General features: G+C 41.3%; 1 protein-coding gene across 1 annotated transcript; it reads right to left on the bottom strand.

The window, feature by feature from the left end:
- Positions 1-6,432: 6,432 nt before the first annotated feature.
- On the bottom strand, positions 6,433-13,312 carry LOC123770960 (poly(A)-specific ribonuclease PARN-like). The gene is made up of 2 exons (XM_069305702.1): positions 13,168-13,312; positions 6,433-7,199 (listed from the first exon to the last, which is right to left on the bottom strand). Exons 1-2 carry the CDS (start codon positions 13,310-13,312, stop codon positions 6,445-6,447), a joined length of 900 nt encoding a protein of 299 aa, XP_069161803.1. The 3' UTR covers positions 6,433-6,444.
- Between the last annotated feature and the right edge of the window lie 2,251 nt (positions 13,313-15,563).

Here is a 15,563-nt window from a genome sequence, read left to right on the forward strand (position 1 = left end):
GGGGGAGGAGGGAGATTGTATGGGAGGGGAGGCAGAAATTGTCACTTCAGGTCAGGTGGTCAGGTGGTGGGTGAGGGAGAAGGAGATGTACTCACCTAATTGTGCTTGCAGGGGTTGAGCTTTGGCTCTTTGGTCCCGCCTCTCAACCGTCAATCAACTGGTGTACAGATTCCTGAGCCTACTGGGCTCTATCATATCTACATTTGAAAATGTGTATGGAGTCAGCCTCCACCACATCACTTCCCAGTGCATTCCATTTACTAACTACTCTCACACTGAAAAAGTTCTTTCTAACGTCTCTGTGGCTCATTTGGGTACTCAGCTTCCACCTGTGTCCCCTTGTTCGCGTCCCTCCAGTGTTGAATAGTTCATCCTTGTTTACCCAGTCGATTCCCCTGAGGATTTTGTAGGTTGTGATCATGTCCCCCCTTACTCTTCTGTCTTCCAGTGTCGTAAGGTGCATTTCCTGCAGCCTTTCCTCATAACATTTTGTGAGGACACACATACATAACAGATGTACTCACCTAGTTGTGTCTGCAGGATCGAGCATTGATTCTTGGATCCCGCCTTTCGAGCATCGGTTGTTTACAGCAATGACTCCTGTCCCATTTCCTATCATACCTGGTTTTAAAATTATGAATAGTATTTGCTTCCACAACCTGTTCCTGAAGTGCATTCCATTTTCCCACTACTCTCACGCTAAAAGAAAACTTCTTAACATCTCTGTGACTCATCTAAGTTTCAAGCTTCCATCCATGTCCCCTCGTTCTGTTACTATTCCGTGTGACAATTTCGTCTATGTCCACTCTGTCAATTCCTCTGAGTATCTTATACGTTCCTATCATGTTCCCCCTCTCCCTTCTTCTTTCTAGTGTCGTAAGGCACAGTTCCCTCAGGCGCTCCTCATACCCCATCCCTCGTAGCTCTGGGACGAGTCTCATTGCAAACCTCTGAACCTTTTCCAGTTTCATTATATGCTTCTTCAGATGGGGACTCCATGATGAGGCGGCATACTCTAAGACTGGCCTCACGTAGACAGTGTAAAGCACCCTAAATGCCTCCTTACTTAGGTTTCTGAATGATGTTCTAACTTTTGCCAGTGTAGAGTATGCTGCTGTCGTTATCCTATTTATATGTGCCTCAGGAGATAGATTAGGTGTTACGTCCACCCCCAGGTCTCTTTCACGCGTCGTCACAGGTAGGCTGTTCCCCTTCATTGTGTACTGTCCCTTTGGTCTCCTATCTCCTAGTCCTATTTCCATAACTTTACATTTGCTCGTGTTGAATTCCAGTAGCCATTTCTCTGACCATCTCTGCAACCTGTTCAGGTCCTCTTGGAGGATCCTGCAATCCTCATCTGTCACAACTCTTCTCATCAACTTTGCGTCATCCGCAAACATCGACATGTAGGACTCTACGCCTGTAAACATGTCGTTAACATATACAAGAAATAGAATTGGTCCCAGCACCGATCCTTGTGGTACTCCACTTGTTACTGTTCGCCAGTCCGACTTCTCGCCCCTTACCGTAACTCTTTGGCTCCTTCCTGTTAGGTAGTTCCTTATCCATGCTAGGACCTTTCCCCCCACCCCTGCCTGCCTCTCGAGCTTGAACAGCAGTCTCATGTGCGGTACTGTATCAAAGGCTTTTTGGCAGTCCAAAAATATTCAGTCTGCCCAACCATCTCTGTCCTGTCTTATCCTCGTTATTTTATCATAGAATTCCAGAAGGTTTGTTAGGCACGATTTCCCTGTCCAGAACCCATGTTGATGTTTGTTCACAAACCTAATGTTCTCCAGGTGTGCAACCAGTCGTAGCCTAATTATTCTTTCCAGTATTTTACAGGGGATGCTTGTCAGTGATACAGGTCTATAGTTAAGTGCCTCTTCCCTATCATCTTTCTTGAAGATCGGCACGACATTTGCCTTCTTCCAGCAACTGGGCAATTCTCCTGACATAAATGACTCATTAATGATCATTGCCAGAGGCACATTGAGGGCCTGTGCAGCTTCTTTTAGTATCCATGGTGATACTTTGTCTGGTCCAACTGCTTTAGTTGCATCTAGAGTTGTCAACTGTTTCATTACCTCCTCTGCTGTCATCTCTATATCTGATAGTCTTTCATCTAGGGTAACCCCTTCCAACAATGGGAGCTGCTCAGGCTCGGTAGTGAACACTCCATGGAAACTGGCATTCAGTGCCTCGCAGATTTCCTTGTCACTTTCATTATATGCCCCCTCTGTCTTCCTAAGCCTTGTCACTTGGTCGTTCACCGACATTTTTCTTCTTATAGACTGTGTAGTAACTTTGGTTGTTTTTTCGCTTTGATTGCAATATCGTTCTCATAGTCCCTTTCCGATGTTCGTCTTATGTTAATGTAATCGTTCCTAGCTCTGTTGTATCTGATCCTGTTGTCCTCTGTCCTTTGTCTTCTGTACTTCCTCCACTCCCGCCTGCTGGCCATTTTTGCTTCCTGACACTGTCTATTAAACCATGGGTTATTATATTCCTTCTTATTTTTTCCCTTTACTGTTGGTATAAATCTCTCTTCGGCCTCCTGGCATTTCTGTATGACTAGGTCCATCATATCTTGGACTGTTTTTCCTCTAATTTCTTCCTCCCACTGCACTTCACCCAGATAGTCCCTTATCCTCTTATAGTCCCCTTTCCTGTAGTCAACTCTCCTTTCCCAGATCTCTTGTCCCATGGTCATAAGTTTGAATTCCATCATGTAGTTAGAGACTAGGACACAATGGTCACTGGCCCCTAGAGGTATTTCATGCTCTAAATTCTCGATATCTTCTAAGTTCTGGGTGAAAATCAGGTCTAATAGGCTCGGTGCATCTCCTCCTCTTTCCCTTGTGTCTTCCTTCACATGTTGTGTTAGGAAATTCCTGTCTATAACATCTACTAGTTTTGCTCCCCACGTTTCGTCCCCTTCATGGGGATTCCTTGATTCCCAATTTATCTCTCCATGATTGTGTGTGTGTGTGTGCGTGTACTTACCGAGTTGTGCTTGCGGGGGTTGAGCTCTGGCTCTTTGGTCCCGCCTCTCAGTGGTCAATCAACTAATGTACAGGTGATATGATAGAGCCCACTGGGCTCTATCATATCTACACTTAAAGCTGTGTATGGAGTCAGCCTCCACCACATCACTTCCTAATGCATTCAATTTGTCGTGTTCATGGTCACTCATTAAGTCCTTGAGCGTTGCATCTGAGTTCATGGTCACTCATTAAGCACTTGCGCATTGCATCTGAATTCATGGTCACTCATTGGGCGCTTAAGCGTTGTTGCCGTGTTTATGATCAGACAGTAAGCACTTGAGTGTTGCTGCCGTGCTCAAGGTCAGACAGTAAGCGCTTGAGCATAGCAGTACGCACTGTACTGTGTTACCGCGCACCACTGCATGTTCTCCCACAGTGTAATGCAGATAATGCCTTACCAGCATTAAACAGTAAACACAATGTACTGTAACCTGCTGGATGAAGGCTTCAGTTAATTGGTCTCTGTCAATTGTAATGAAAACCAGTTCATTATAATGTTGATATTCACTTGATGAAAAATCGGGCATATGGATAAATTTAAATCACTGTTCTATATAATACCTGTAACGTACAAGGCTTTTATAGTAATAGCCGCTAGTGACGTACAAGACTTTTGTAGTAATAGCCGCTAGTGACGTACAAGACTTTTGTAGTAATAGCCGCTAGTGACGTACAAGGCTTTTATAGTAATAGCCGCTAGTGACGTACAAGACTTTTATAGTAATAGCCGCTAGTGACGTACAAGGCTTTTATGGTAATAGCCGCTAGTGACGTACAAGACTTTTATGGTAATAGCCGCTAGTGACGTACAAGACTTTTATGGTAATAGCCGCTAGTGACGTACAAGAATTTTATAGTAATAGCCGCTAGTGACGTACAAGACTTTTATGGTAATAGCCGCTAGTGACGTACATGACTTTTATAGTAATAGCCGCTAGTGACGTACAAGACTTTTATGGTAATAGCCGCTAGTGACGTACAAGACTTTTATAGTAATAGCCGCTAGTGACGTACAAGACTTTTATGGTAATAGCCGCTAGTGACGTACAAGACTTTTATGGTAATAGCCGCTAGTGACGTACAAGACTTTTATAGTAATAGCCGCTAGTGACGTACAAGACTTTTATGGTAATAGCCGCTAGTGACGTACAAGACTTTTATAGTAATAGCCGCTAGTGACATACAAAACAATCATACTAATAGTGGCTAGTGATCGGAGATGTTAAATACAAGATAATTTTAAGAAATCTGGCGTATGAAACTCTTTCAGAATATTGCAGTACCATATCTTGAGATATTTTCAGGGCTTAGTGTCCCCGCGGCCCGGTCCTCGACAAGGCCTTCACCCCCAGGAAGCAGCCCGTGACAGCTGACTAACTTCCAGGTACCTATTTACTGCTAGGTAACAGGGGCATCAGGGTGAAAGAAACTCTGCCCATTGTTTCTTGCCGGAGCCTGGGATCGAACCCGGGACCACACGATCACGCGCCCAGTGTTCTGTCCGCTCAGCCACCGGCTTGCATTATCGCAAATACAACATAGAGCTCTAAGCACATACTTTATTACTCTATTTTGCTAGAATCTCGTAGTGACGACGAGTAAGATAACGATGTGAAAGGAGTAAGTTACTCGGTGAGTAACAAATAAATTACTTGGTGAGTAACGAGCAAGTTAAGGTTTTCTTGAGGTTATCTTGAGATGATTTCGGGGCTTTTAGTGGCCCCGCGGCCCGGTCCTCGACCAGGCCTCCACCCACCAGGAAGCAGCCCGTGACAGCTGACTAACACCCAGGTACCTATTTTACTGCTAGGTAACAGGTCTGTCTCAGGACGAAAGTGGAAAAAAAATGTTCAGGGAATGAGGTCGAAACAAAGCAGTTGGATTAGATGGAATTTCACCTTGAGTTCTGAGAGAATACACATCTAAGCTGAAATCAGTTGAATGCACTTCAACTGATTTTTTTCAGGCATTTTTATGTATAAGAATGTTAGGATGCATGGAAAAAGGCAAACATACAGTAATTCCAATCTACAAAAATGATAGGAGAGAGGACCCCTCATAATTTAAAACCGGTATCATTGACAAACGTGGTAGTCAAAACACTGTCCGAGAGATGTCAGGCTGGAGAGTAGTGGAAAGTGGTGTTCTACAAGGCTCTGTCCTAGGACCATTGCTTATTTTACTTTACTGTACAGTGAGCTTGTACATGTCAATGTAAAGTAGTGAAAATGGGTAAGGGAGATAGGAGACCTATATATTTAACTACACAATAAGAAAGGGCAACTTCAAGAAACAATAAGAGAAAAAGACCTGGATGTAGACATAATTCCAACACTAACACTAGAAGCTCATGTGAACAGGACAACAGCAGCAGCATATGGATAATAAGCAAGCATAAGAACATAATTTAAGAATCTAAACAAAGAGGGGATTCAAGTTCTAACACACTGCCTATGTGAGACCATTACTTGAGTATGCAGCACCAGTATGGCACCCACACATTGTGAAGCACAAAAAAGGGAACTCGAGAAAGTTCAGAGGTTTGTAGCTAGATTAGTACTAGAATTGAGAAGCCTCAGGTATGAGGCCAGGTTGAGAGGATGCCCCATCCCTCACAACCTTAGAAGAAACAGGGGGAATAAGAACGTAAGAATCAAGGTAACTGCATAAGGCCTATTGGCCCATACGAGGCAGCTCCAATTCATATCCACCATATATTGTATGTGGTGATATGATCACTACTTACAAGTCCTGATGAGAAAAGACAAAATGGGCAAAGGAAACCTATTTAAATTAAAGAAAGATAGGACAAGAGAACATCAGTGGACGCTGGACATGCAATTGAGTCCAAGAGATGTGTAGATGTTCTCACTTCATATATGGGTGGTGGCAAGTGGACTTGAAGGAAGAGGTTGTTGAAGCCACTTCCATCCATAGCTTTAAGAATGTGATGAACATGCTAATGTTGAGAGGGGCAATTAATGCAACAGATATAAATGGTTAAGGGTCGGGGCATACAGAGCTAGATCTCGCTCCACTATAGTCACTAATATGTAAGCACTACTTCCATACATCCCTGTGGCTCACTCGTTTTTCCAGTTTCCACCCCTGCTCTCTCTCCTCCTATAACTAGAATGACCTAGAGAGAGAGAGAGATTGAGTGATACAGGTGGAAACTAGATACATGTATACTGTATACAAATACTCACACATACATACTTATTACATGAGCAAAGTAACAGGAAACTGATGTGATTCCTCCATCAGATTTCCTGTCACATCTTAAATAGACGACAATGAATCATAAAACATCCAGCAAAAAAAAAAAAAAGATCATAAAATCTGACCCAATGCTGGGAACTCAACAACAAAGAAATTTATATTAACTATACCAGAACTACCACTCATCAGGTATAGAAAATACATCCTGAGTCGCTTTGCCTTGTTTTGGTGCAGCTTTCTTGCCATTATCTCCACTAATTACGGAAGGAGGTTCTTCTGCACTTGGAGACTCCAAGGTCATCTTTGATAGTTGATCTGATCCAACACTCTTCAGTCTTTTGAACTCGTGTATGCGGCTTGCTCGTATCTGAATTGGTGAAACCTCCTCATCTGTTGCAGATTTTCTCTTTGAGCTAATTGTATCCCCATACAATCTTACTCGAACCAATGGAGGACAGCTAGCATTAACATTCTTCAGATGTTGCCTACAGACCTTCTTGTCCATGTCTTCCAAGGGAATGACGTAGAGGAAAGTGCTGCTCACCCACACTATCTTCAAAGGTTTAATCATATGAAAGAGTCCATGGACATGCATTGTAGTCCATGAGGATGGACACTCCGCACAAAATATTTTGCTCCTGTCAGGCTGAACATCAGGTCCCACCAAGTTGAGGAATGGAATGTCATGGGAGCTCATGTTGTTCACTCTGTTTGCATACATGTCCAGGTGTTTTGACTTCACCACAGACTTGTTTTTCCAATTAGATCCATCCAGCTTCTTCACCATGGTAACAAAACAAACACCGGTTATGAAGGCATCGAAACCTGCGTCATGAGCCTTGCTGTTGCTTCCAGTTTCATAACTCTCATAACCCTCTTCAATCACACGGTGTGGGGGGTTGAACTTGCTACACACATTGTTACGTACTCCTAGCAGAATACGTATATAAATTTAAAATAACATTTTTTGTTCTATTATATCATTGCCTGTATATGTACACACATTGTGTTTTTGGTAAATTATCGTGTGGTGTGGCAGCGTCAGTGGGGACAGGAGCACGGTTTCGTTGCACACGTCTAATACCTGTTAAATTCGGGAAAATGGACCTGTTCAGTTTGGGAGTTCCAGATGTCACTTTTATTAAGTTTATATAAGTATTTATTTACTGTAATTAAACAGGTGGCATTATACTTATATATTTTGTAAGTAACTATTATCTGTAATTTGCATTCTTGTGTGTTTTGAGAACAAGTGGTTGTTCAATTAGTTTTAAATACTAAAAAGTCCTTAGTTTCCATCCCTCATCCTGGGATGAGGCAGACAGGAGAGAATTATGGGTAAGTGACAGAGCGAGAGTTCAGTAGCTTCGGGGGACCAGGAAGAGTAACATGTGGGAGATAAGTCTGTTACTTCTTGTTGTGCCATATTTTATTATACTATATTAGGAGAAGGACAATACCTTTTGTTTGTTGTATAAGTTAACTTGACCATCTGTGTTTTTATATTATACTGTTTTGAATATATATATATTATAAGTTATATGTATAATTCTTCAGTCCTAAGGGAGAAATACTTTTAAGTCTTAGCCTGTTATCATTCATGGGGTTATACTGGTGACCCGCTTTAGAGAGCAGCAGTGGTATCCCTAGATGTAATTAAAGCTTGGCTGCTGTAGGGTCACGAGCCGTAACGAACGCTAGGTAACAAAGAGTTATGGGGGCCTGTGCCGGGAAATATTGTTCCCACTTAACCTTAATTATGCTAATCTAACCTTGCCTTCCTAGGTACCAGTGTGTTAAGTGTCTGTGTGTTTTCTTAAGAACTATTCCATGTGCCAAGCAAGCCTTCTTGTGTGTCAAGTAACAACGTTTCACGATTTTGAGGTAAGTCATCCTATATATTTTGTTTGTGCAGTGAGGCCAAGCGAATTTTCAGTGTGGTGACAATTTTACAGTGAAGTGTAGTGCAGTGCCATTGTTTTTAATTATTGTTGTGAATCAAGTGCCAAGTGTTAGTAACGATGGAGGAGAAAGTTGCAGCGTTGGTGGCTCACCCAGACTTTGAAGGGATTAAGAGCCTTAAAAAGACTGAGTTAATACAAATGGCAAATCATTTGGATTTGACCGCCAACAATAGAATGGTTAAAGCCCAAATATTGAAAGTCGTTGTGACACATTTTGTTGAGAATGGAGAGTTAGATGAAGAAATTCTAGAAGAGTTAAGAGAGGAGTCGAGTGATCAGATGACGTTAAAGCGTCTTGAGTTAGAAGCGCAAATAGCCAATGCTAAGCTTGAAGCTCAAAAAGAACAGAGAATATTAGAACTTGAAGCTCAAAAGGAACAAACTAGGCAATTAGAGATTCAACAACAAATGGCTGACACTAACTTCAGGCTTGAATCACAGCGTATGGCAGCTGGGCATGGAAATACTAGTAATGTTTCAATAAATAGTGATAATAATCCCATAAGGATGAATACGTATATAGAGTTACCCAAGTTCAATGAGGAGGATCCTGAGGTTTTCTTTGCACATTTTTATAAAATTGCCATCAGTATGAACTGGCCAAGGGATCAGTGGGTAGCCATTATGCAGTCTCAATTTAAGGGGCGTAGTCAGGAGGTTTTTACATCCCTACCTGACGCTCATAGCTTTGATTATGAATTTGTAAAGAAAAGCATCTTAAATGCCTATCAGTTAAATCCAGAGGCACACAGGCAAAAGTTTAGAAACCTAAGGAGGATAAGTGATCAGACAATAGCAGATTTTACTCGTCAGAAGACGAATTTTTGCAACAGATGGTTAAAGTCACTTTCAGTCACTGACTTTGATGCTCTAAAGAATCTTCTTATAATGGAAGAAGTATTGTCATGTCTCCCAGACCAGTTGTCTACTTTTATGGCAGAACAAAAGAATGTAACAGACATTTATGAGCTGTCAAAGCTCGCGGATGAGCATGAGTTGTTGACTAAGGCCCAGTTTACGGCCACTTCACCTAAGTCTAGTCGTAGAGTAAATTATAATGCTCACCGAACTCCTTATCAGAATCCATCCAGTCCTAGTACTCCAGTTACTCCCATGAGCTCTTCTCTTACAAAACCTAACCCTGCTACTTCATTGTCAGGAATGTCAAATAATAATAAGGTTATTTCTAAACCTACAGTTGGTTCTACCAGTGTGTCCACTGTAAGGTCTTGTTCCCATTGTAAGAGAAAAGGCCATGGAATTAATTCCTGTTTTATATTGCACCCTGAGTTACGACCAACTGGTCTCATTTATTGCAGAGGTGTGCAAAATAAACTTACTAATAAACATGTAACTGTAAACCCCAATTGGGTGAAACAGTATTCACCATATATGTCTTCAGGTGAAGTTTTGTGTATTAATGGGAAGTGGAAGCCAGTGGTTATTCTTCGTGATACAGGTGCTTCCCAAACCATAATTTCATCCAGTATTATTTCTGATGTTGAAAAGAGAGATACTGGAAAGTTTGTTGTTCTTCAGAGTGTTGCAGGATGTAAAACTGTACCTCTAATAGACATTAATTTCAGATCCACCATTACACCAAGTTTATGCACTGTGGGTGTTAGTACACAGTTGCCCATCCCAGGTGTGGATGTTATATTGGGTAATGATGTGGCCATAAATCATGTTGTGGGTGAGATTGATCCCCGATTGTGTAAACAGCCAGTTGCAGACCATGTTTATTCTGCCTGTGCTGAAGTTAGTTCTATGAATGAACCTGTTGTAGAAGATGGTTTTGTCCATTCTACCTGTGCTGATGTCAGTACTAATATAAATCCAGTTGTCAGTTCTGATGTTGTTACTCAAGCATTTGTTCCAGTAACCAATACCCCTTCAGTGGAGAAGTGGGATGTGGTTGTTCCAGATTCCTGTGTGGCCGATTTAGTTGTTGAGAGTAAGCCTGATACTATGACTCTGCTGTATTCCAATAAATTGGGAAAGGATGTCCATGTACCATTGTCTTGCCCGCTCACTACGAACGTTGTGCCAGGAGTTGAGAGAAACTTAAAAGCCACGACTCTGTATTCCAGCCAAGTGAATGGTTTAGGACAAAATGTCGGGTTGGCAGAAGTATTCCCGCTCACTCCAAATTTAGAATCAGTTGTCGAGAGTAAGTCTGTTGTAGAGGCCCCGCCTCACCCTAGTCAAGGTGATATAATAGGGGAGGAGGTCAAACTACCTGTTACTTGCCCGCTCGTTTCAGATTCCCTTAATTTAAGTGCATTGAGTAGAACTGACCCTAAGATTTCAGAGAGAAGCAAGGAGACAGTCTGTACTGCAGATCCAGTTTTGGAGAGTGTGGGAAAGCAGCCAGAGGATCAGCTTCTGTTGAGTAGATGGAGACCCAGTGAGCCTCCCTCTTCAGTTGTCTGTGAGGATGTGACCCAGCTTGGTAGTGATATTATTGATTGTGAGCAGACAGTACTCCGAGCAGCTCCAGAAGTCATGGGAGGAACTTTTGGTAAAATCATTGAGAGTGGTAAGGTAGCATTTGGATCTAAGTTGCGGAGTTGTGATTCTTATTCTATGTGGAGTAAGTATTTCTCATTGTGTACATTGAGTCAGAGTGTGTGTAGGATGTTGAAATCTACTTTTATTCTGCAGGAGCCATTTTCTTGTGAAGTAATGGACTGTGGGACATCTTTGTCAAACCTTGTGGTTGAGCAGAGAGAGTTTACTCAAGTAGGTTGTGCATCCAGTTCTGAGGAAGTGGTGAGTTATACTAGAGCAGTGTCTCTATATTCAGATCCAGTTAATTTTAATGCACGAGTGATAAAAGTGTATGATCCACTTAAGTGTGGTGTTGACTTTCAGAGTCATATTGGAGTTGATTTTCAGAGTCATATTGTGGGTGAAGGATTAAATCATACTGGGGAGCAGATGTTTGAGGCTCCAGGTGTGTATTTCAAGTTGGGGGATAAGGTTATCCTACCTAGATTTAATCATTGTGAAGGGTTTCAGATTGTCCTTGGGTGTTTCCCAGGTAATCTGCTGTTCATCTTCAAGATGTTAAGACCCTTAAACCTTTCGGTTGATTGGTTGTCATCAGACGTAAATCACTTGGGAAGTGATGGTGAGGGTTGTAAAGTTTTCGGCATGTTTTATTTAGTCTTTTGGCAGACTAGACGGTTGATGGAAGTGTGTGTTGTGTTCAAGTTCACCATCAGGGGGTGTGAACTTGTCTTCGGAGTTATGATTGAGATATGGTGCCTAGGCATATGCCTGTTTTCTTTCACTGATCGTTATGACAGAGTTATGAGGCAATTGATTTCTGTGTTCCTTATGGATCATCTGAGTCAGTTCGATCAGGTAGTCTTTGCACTTATCTTGGGTTGTATTTCTTGGTTTGAAGGTCAAAGGTTTGCTAAGTCGGTGTCTTGTGTTTCGGAAGGTTCTATGAATGGGAAAGTCTTATGCATAATTGTGAGGTTTAATGCTAATTTCTCTAATTTTAGTATCCATTGGGCGAGAGTATGTGTTCCACAGAGGATCAAGAGTGATGAAGAGCAGATGTCTGTGTCAGAGCATACCCAGGAGAAGTCCCAAATCTACTCAACATCCAGTCAGCTTCAATTAAGCAGTTCAGCTCCAGAAAAAGGGAGTAACGGGAAATGGAGTCTGTCTTGGAAAAATTCACCATGTGAAAAAGGGATCACATGGAAATATGGGACTGATCTTAGAGAAATAGTAGAAACAAATGAAAAGCTAAATTGCCATGATAACTGTGTGAATGCATCTACCTTTATTGACAATTCTATTCATGCTACTAATGATACTGTTGTAGATAGGAGTGTGAAATATGATCTGAAACAAAGTGAAATAAATGAGATAGTACCTTGGAGAGATAAATTTGCATACTCCAGTGACACATAAGTAGAACATAGTCATAAGACTGAAATTTCTGAGTTTCCTGTAAGACTATATTTGGAATGTTTTCATTTTTGTCCAGAAATGTGTTCTAATTACTTTTACATGTTTGGTGTAATTAATACCATAAATCTCAAGTGTCATACCTTTTACTTTGAAAAAATGCCATTGATCTTCAATCTATTGCATTTTTTTTCTTGGAGGTGGAAGTGTTACGTACTCCTAGCAGAATACGTATATAAATTTAAAATAACATTTTTTGTTCTATTATATCATTGCCTGTATATGTACACACATTGTGTTTTTGGTAAATTATCGTGTGGTGTGGCAGCGTCAGTGGGGACAGGAGCGCGGTTTCTTTGCACACGTCTAATACCTGTTAAATTCGGGAAAATGGACCTGTTCAGTTTGGGAGTTCCAGATGTCACTTTTATTAAGTTTTTATAAGTATTTATTTACTGTAATTAAACAGGTGGCATTATACTTATATATTTTGTAAGTAACTATTATCTGTAATTTGCATTCTTGTGTGTTTTGACAACAAGTGGTTGTTCAATTAGTTTTAAATACTAAAAAGTCCTTAGTTTCCATCCCTCATCCTGGGATGAGGCAGACGGGAGAGAATTATGGGTAAGCGACAGAGCGAGAGTTCAGTAGCTTCGGGGGACCAGGAAGAGTAACATGTGGGAGATAAGTCTGTTACTTCTTGTTGTGCCATATTTTATTATACTATATTAGGAGAAGGACAATACCTTTTGTTTGTTGTATAAGTTAACTTGACCATCTGTGTTTTTATATTATACTGTTTTGAATATATATATATTATAAGTTATATGTATAATTCTTCAGTCCTAAGGGAGAAATACTTTTAAGTCTTAGCCTGTTATCATTCATGGGGTTATACTGGTGACCCGCTTTAGAGAGCAGCAGTGGTATCCCTAGACGTAATTAAAGCTTGGCTGCTGTAGGGTCACGAGCCGTAACGAACGATAGGTAACACACATCACTATACACAGCTCCTAAAGATGTCACTGGAATATCTACACAGAAAGGAGGATCCTTTGCTAGAAGTTTGGTATCATATACAGTGGGAATATTGCACTTGACAAGAGACTTGAACTGCTCCAGTTTCTCAGGCAAAGGCTGAACCATCTTTTCTATCATATGCAATAGGTCTAAAACCAAATTGTGACCCACAATTGGTTCTCCAACTTCTAAAATCTTGCGTACCACATGGGTAAAACCAATCTTTTCATCTAATATCTGCTCTCTTTCATCTTCAAGAAACTTGATTCAACTTGAAACTTGAAACAAAGAAACTTGAAGGTGTTTGTGTTTTCAGTAACAATGGTGTTTCGTGTTTTCTAGATGATGCAGCGCTTTTCAGAAATCATTAAATTTTCATTATTATATAATTACATTATATTATGTGATATTTTAAATCGTTCCTATCAATTTCTGTTGATAATATACATCTTGTAGTTATTTAATTTGTATATGATATGTATGCTAAACATGTCTCAGGTTATGTAATCACTATGTGACAAATATGAATTGCAAGTAATATACATTAGTGTACAGATGACGTTAGATACATTTAATAGCGTCATGCAATGGAGGAGAGAATTGAAATCTCTCAAGATCTTAAGGCATCTTTGAGCATAATAAAAATATGAACATAATTATATGTTTGTCGAAGTGTATTGTTGAAACGCGTCGGTGTAATGATTTATGTGGAATTCAACCTAAGGTTAGAGGTAGTAAGAGCAGGTGATTTATATTACACTCTCCTTTGTCGTCTCTATGGCTTAAAAATCGTAATGTTAAGACACATGTGAGAATAATTAATATTCATTCAACACCGAAAAAATTCCGTATCAGTTCATTATCTCGTCTCCTGCAATGTTGCAACACAATGCTTCTCTTCTTCATAGTCATTAAGAAGAGCTTTTTTTTAAGATAAAATATTTTTTATTCCTTGTATTATATCGTCCACGGAACTTTATTCACAGGAAGCCCTTTTAGTTAAGGGTTTTAATCAGCAGTTCTATTGAATTGGCTTTTCAAAGCCCCTGCGCTGTCAAATTGTGATCATCGCCGCCCCTATGATGTCCGACTTCCCAATAATCACTTCCTTTGTGTATTTTATATTGGTGGATGGTTTCTCCAGTTTGAATATAATTGTTAGTGCCTTGTTCTGAATGATATTCTTAATCAGCAGATTATTATTATTATTTTTTTCTTTTTGCAAAATGTTTCTGACAAGTATTTGTGTCGCTGTTGTCAGCTGAGGCGAGGGCGGTTGGGAAACAGAATGATCAGGGATAAACATCATTCACATTCCATAATTTTTGTATAGTAATGGAACCAAAATATTTAACTTATTGTGCAGCCACTAAATCACTACAAAATATCACGTGACACCAGGAGCTCTGCCAGACTTGTAAAAGGAAACACTTACAATCTTTGCTGAATAAACTGTTTACAGTACCTTGATGAAGGATGTTGGCTCGTACGAAAATTCGGTTTCATAAATTAATTTACACATGTGTTGAGTGTTTTCTTCACTTTCCATATTATTATTATTACTAGCTGTACCCAGCCACGCGTTGCTGTGGCTCAGCAATGCATGTGCGTTGCTAAGCCACAGCAACCTTACTGTCTCCCAGTCCTCCCCACCATTCCCAGCTCCCATGTCCTCTCGTCCTCCCAACCATTCCTAACTACCTGGCCCTTCGTCCTCCCACCCCCTCCCCATCCGGCCCGTTGGCGTCGTGAGGGGGCTTGGTGGACGGCTGCCGGAGTGTGATGCTTCATGGGGCAGTCCTCTGTCCTTTTCTGGCCTTGCACTCCTGCTGCTGTCTTCTCTAATTGTGCCAGATCGCTTTTCCTTTTCCTTATGTTTCGTTTTTCTCCCCCCTCTTCTCCTATCTGCCTGTCGTTTCCTGCCGACCTTTTGCTTGTTTTGGATTATTTCTTTGGACTTCTTCTATTTTGAAGCCCGGGTGCTTGAGGAGGCATACTCTTGCACACGTAGAACTGTAGTACCCAACATCTTGTGCGAGGGGAACCTTTTATTGTCAATCCCCCTTTCGTCGCTGAGCCCGATCTCGACAAACTGACGGTTCTTAAGGTGGCGTTTGTGGGGCGTATACTCACGACGCACCCCTAGGGGGCCCCGGCATGATCGGCGATAGCTTCCTGTTGGGTGTCCTGCCTCTAATTGTGGCTCCATAGTGGGTGTGGGGGCACATTCGTGGATGAATGTTTCACTCTTCGTACCTATGTCGTTAAATGCTTCTGTTTTACCCTCTCGGGCTCGTGTGGTGGGCGACCAAGCCCCCGAGTAGGCCTGTCTTGGAAGACCGAGCTCTGTAGCCTCCGCTACGTTGGGCCCCGACCT

This window comes from Procambarus clarkii, chromosome 56, assembly GCF_040958095.1.
Source record: "Procambarus clarkii isolate CNS0578487 chromosome 56, FALCON_Pclarkii_2.0, whole genome shotgun sequence".
Lineage (NCBI taxonomy): Eukaryota > Metazoa > Arthropoda > Malacostraca > Decapoda > Cambaridae > Procambarus > Procambarus clarkii.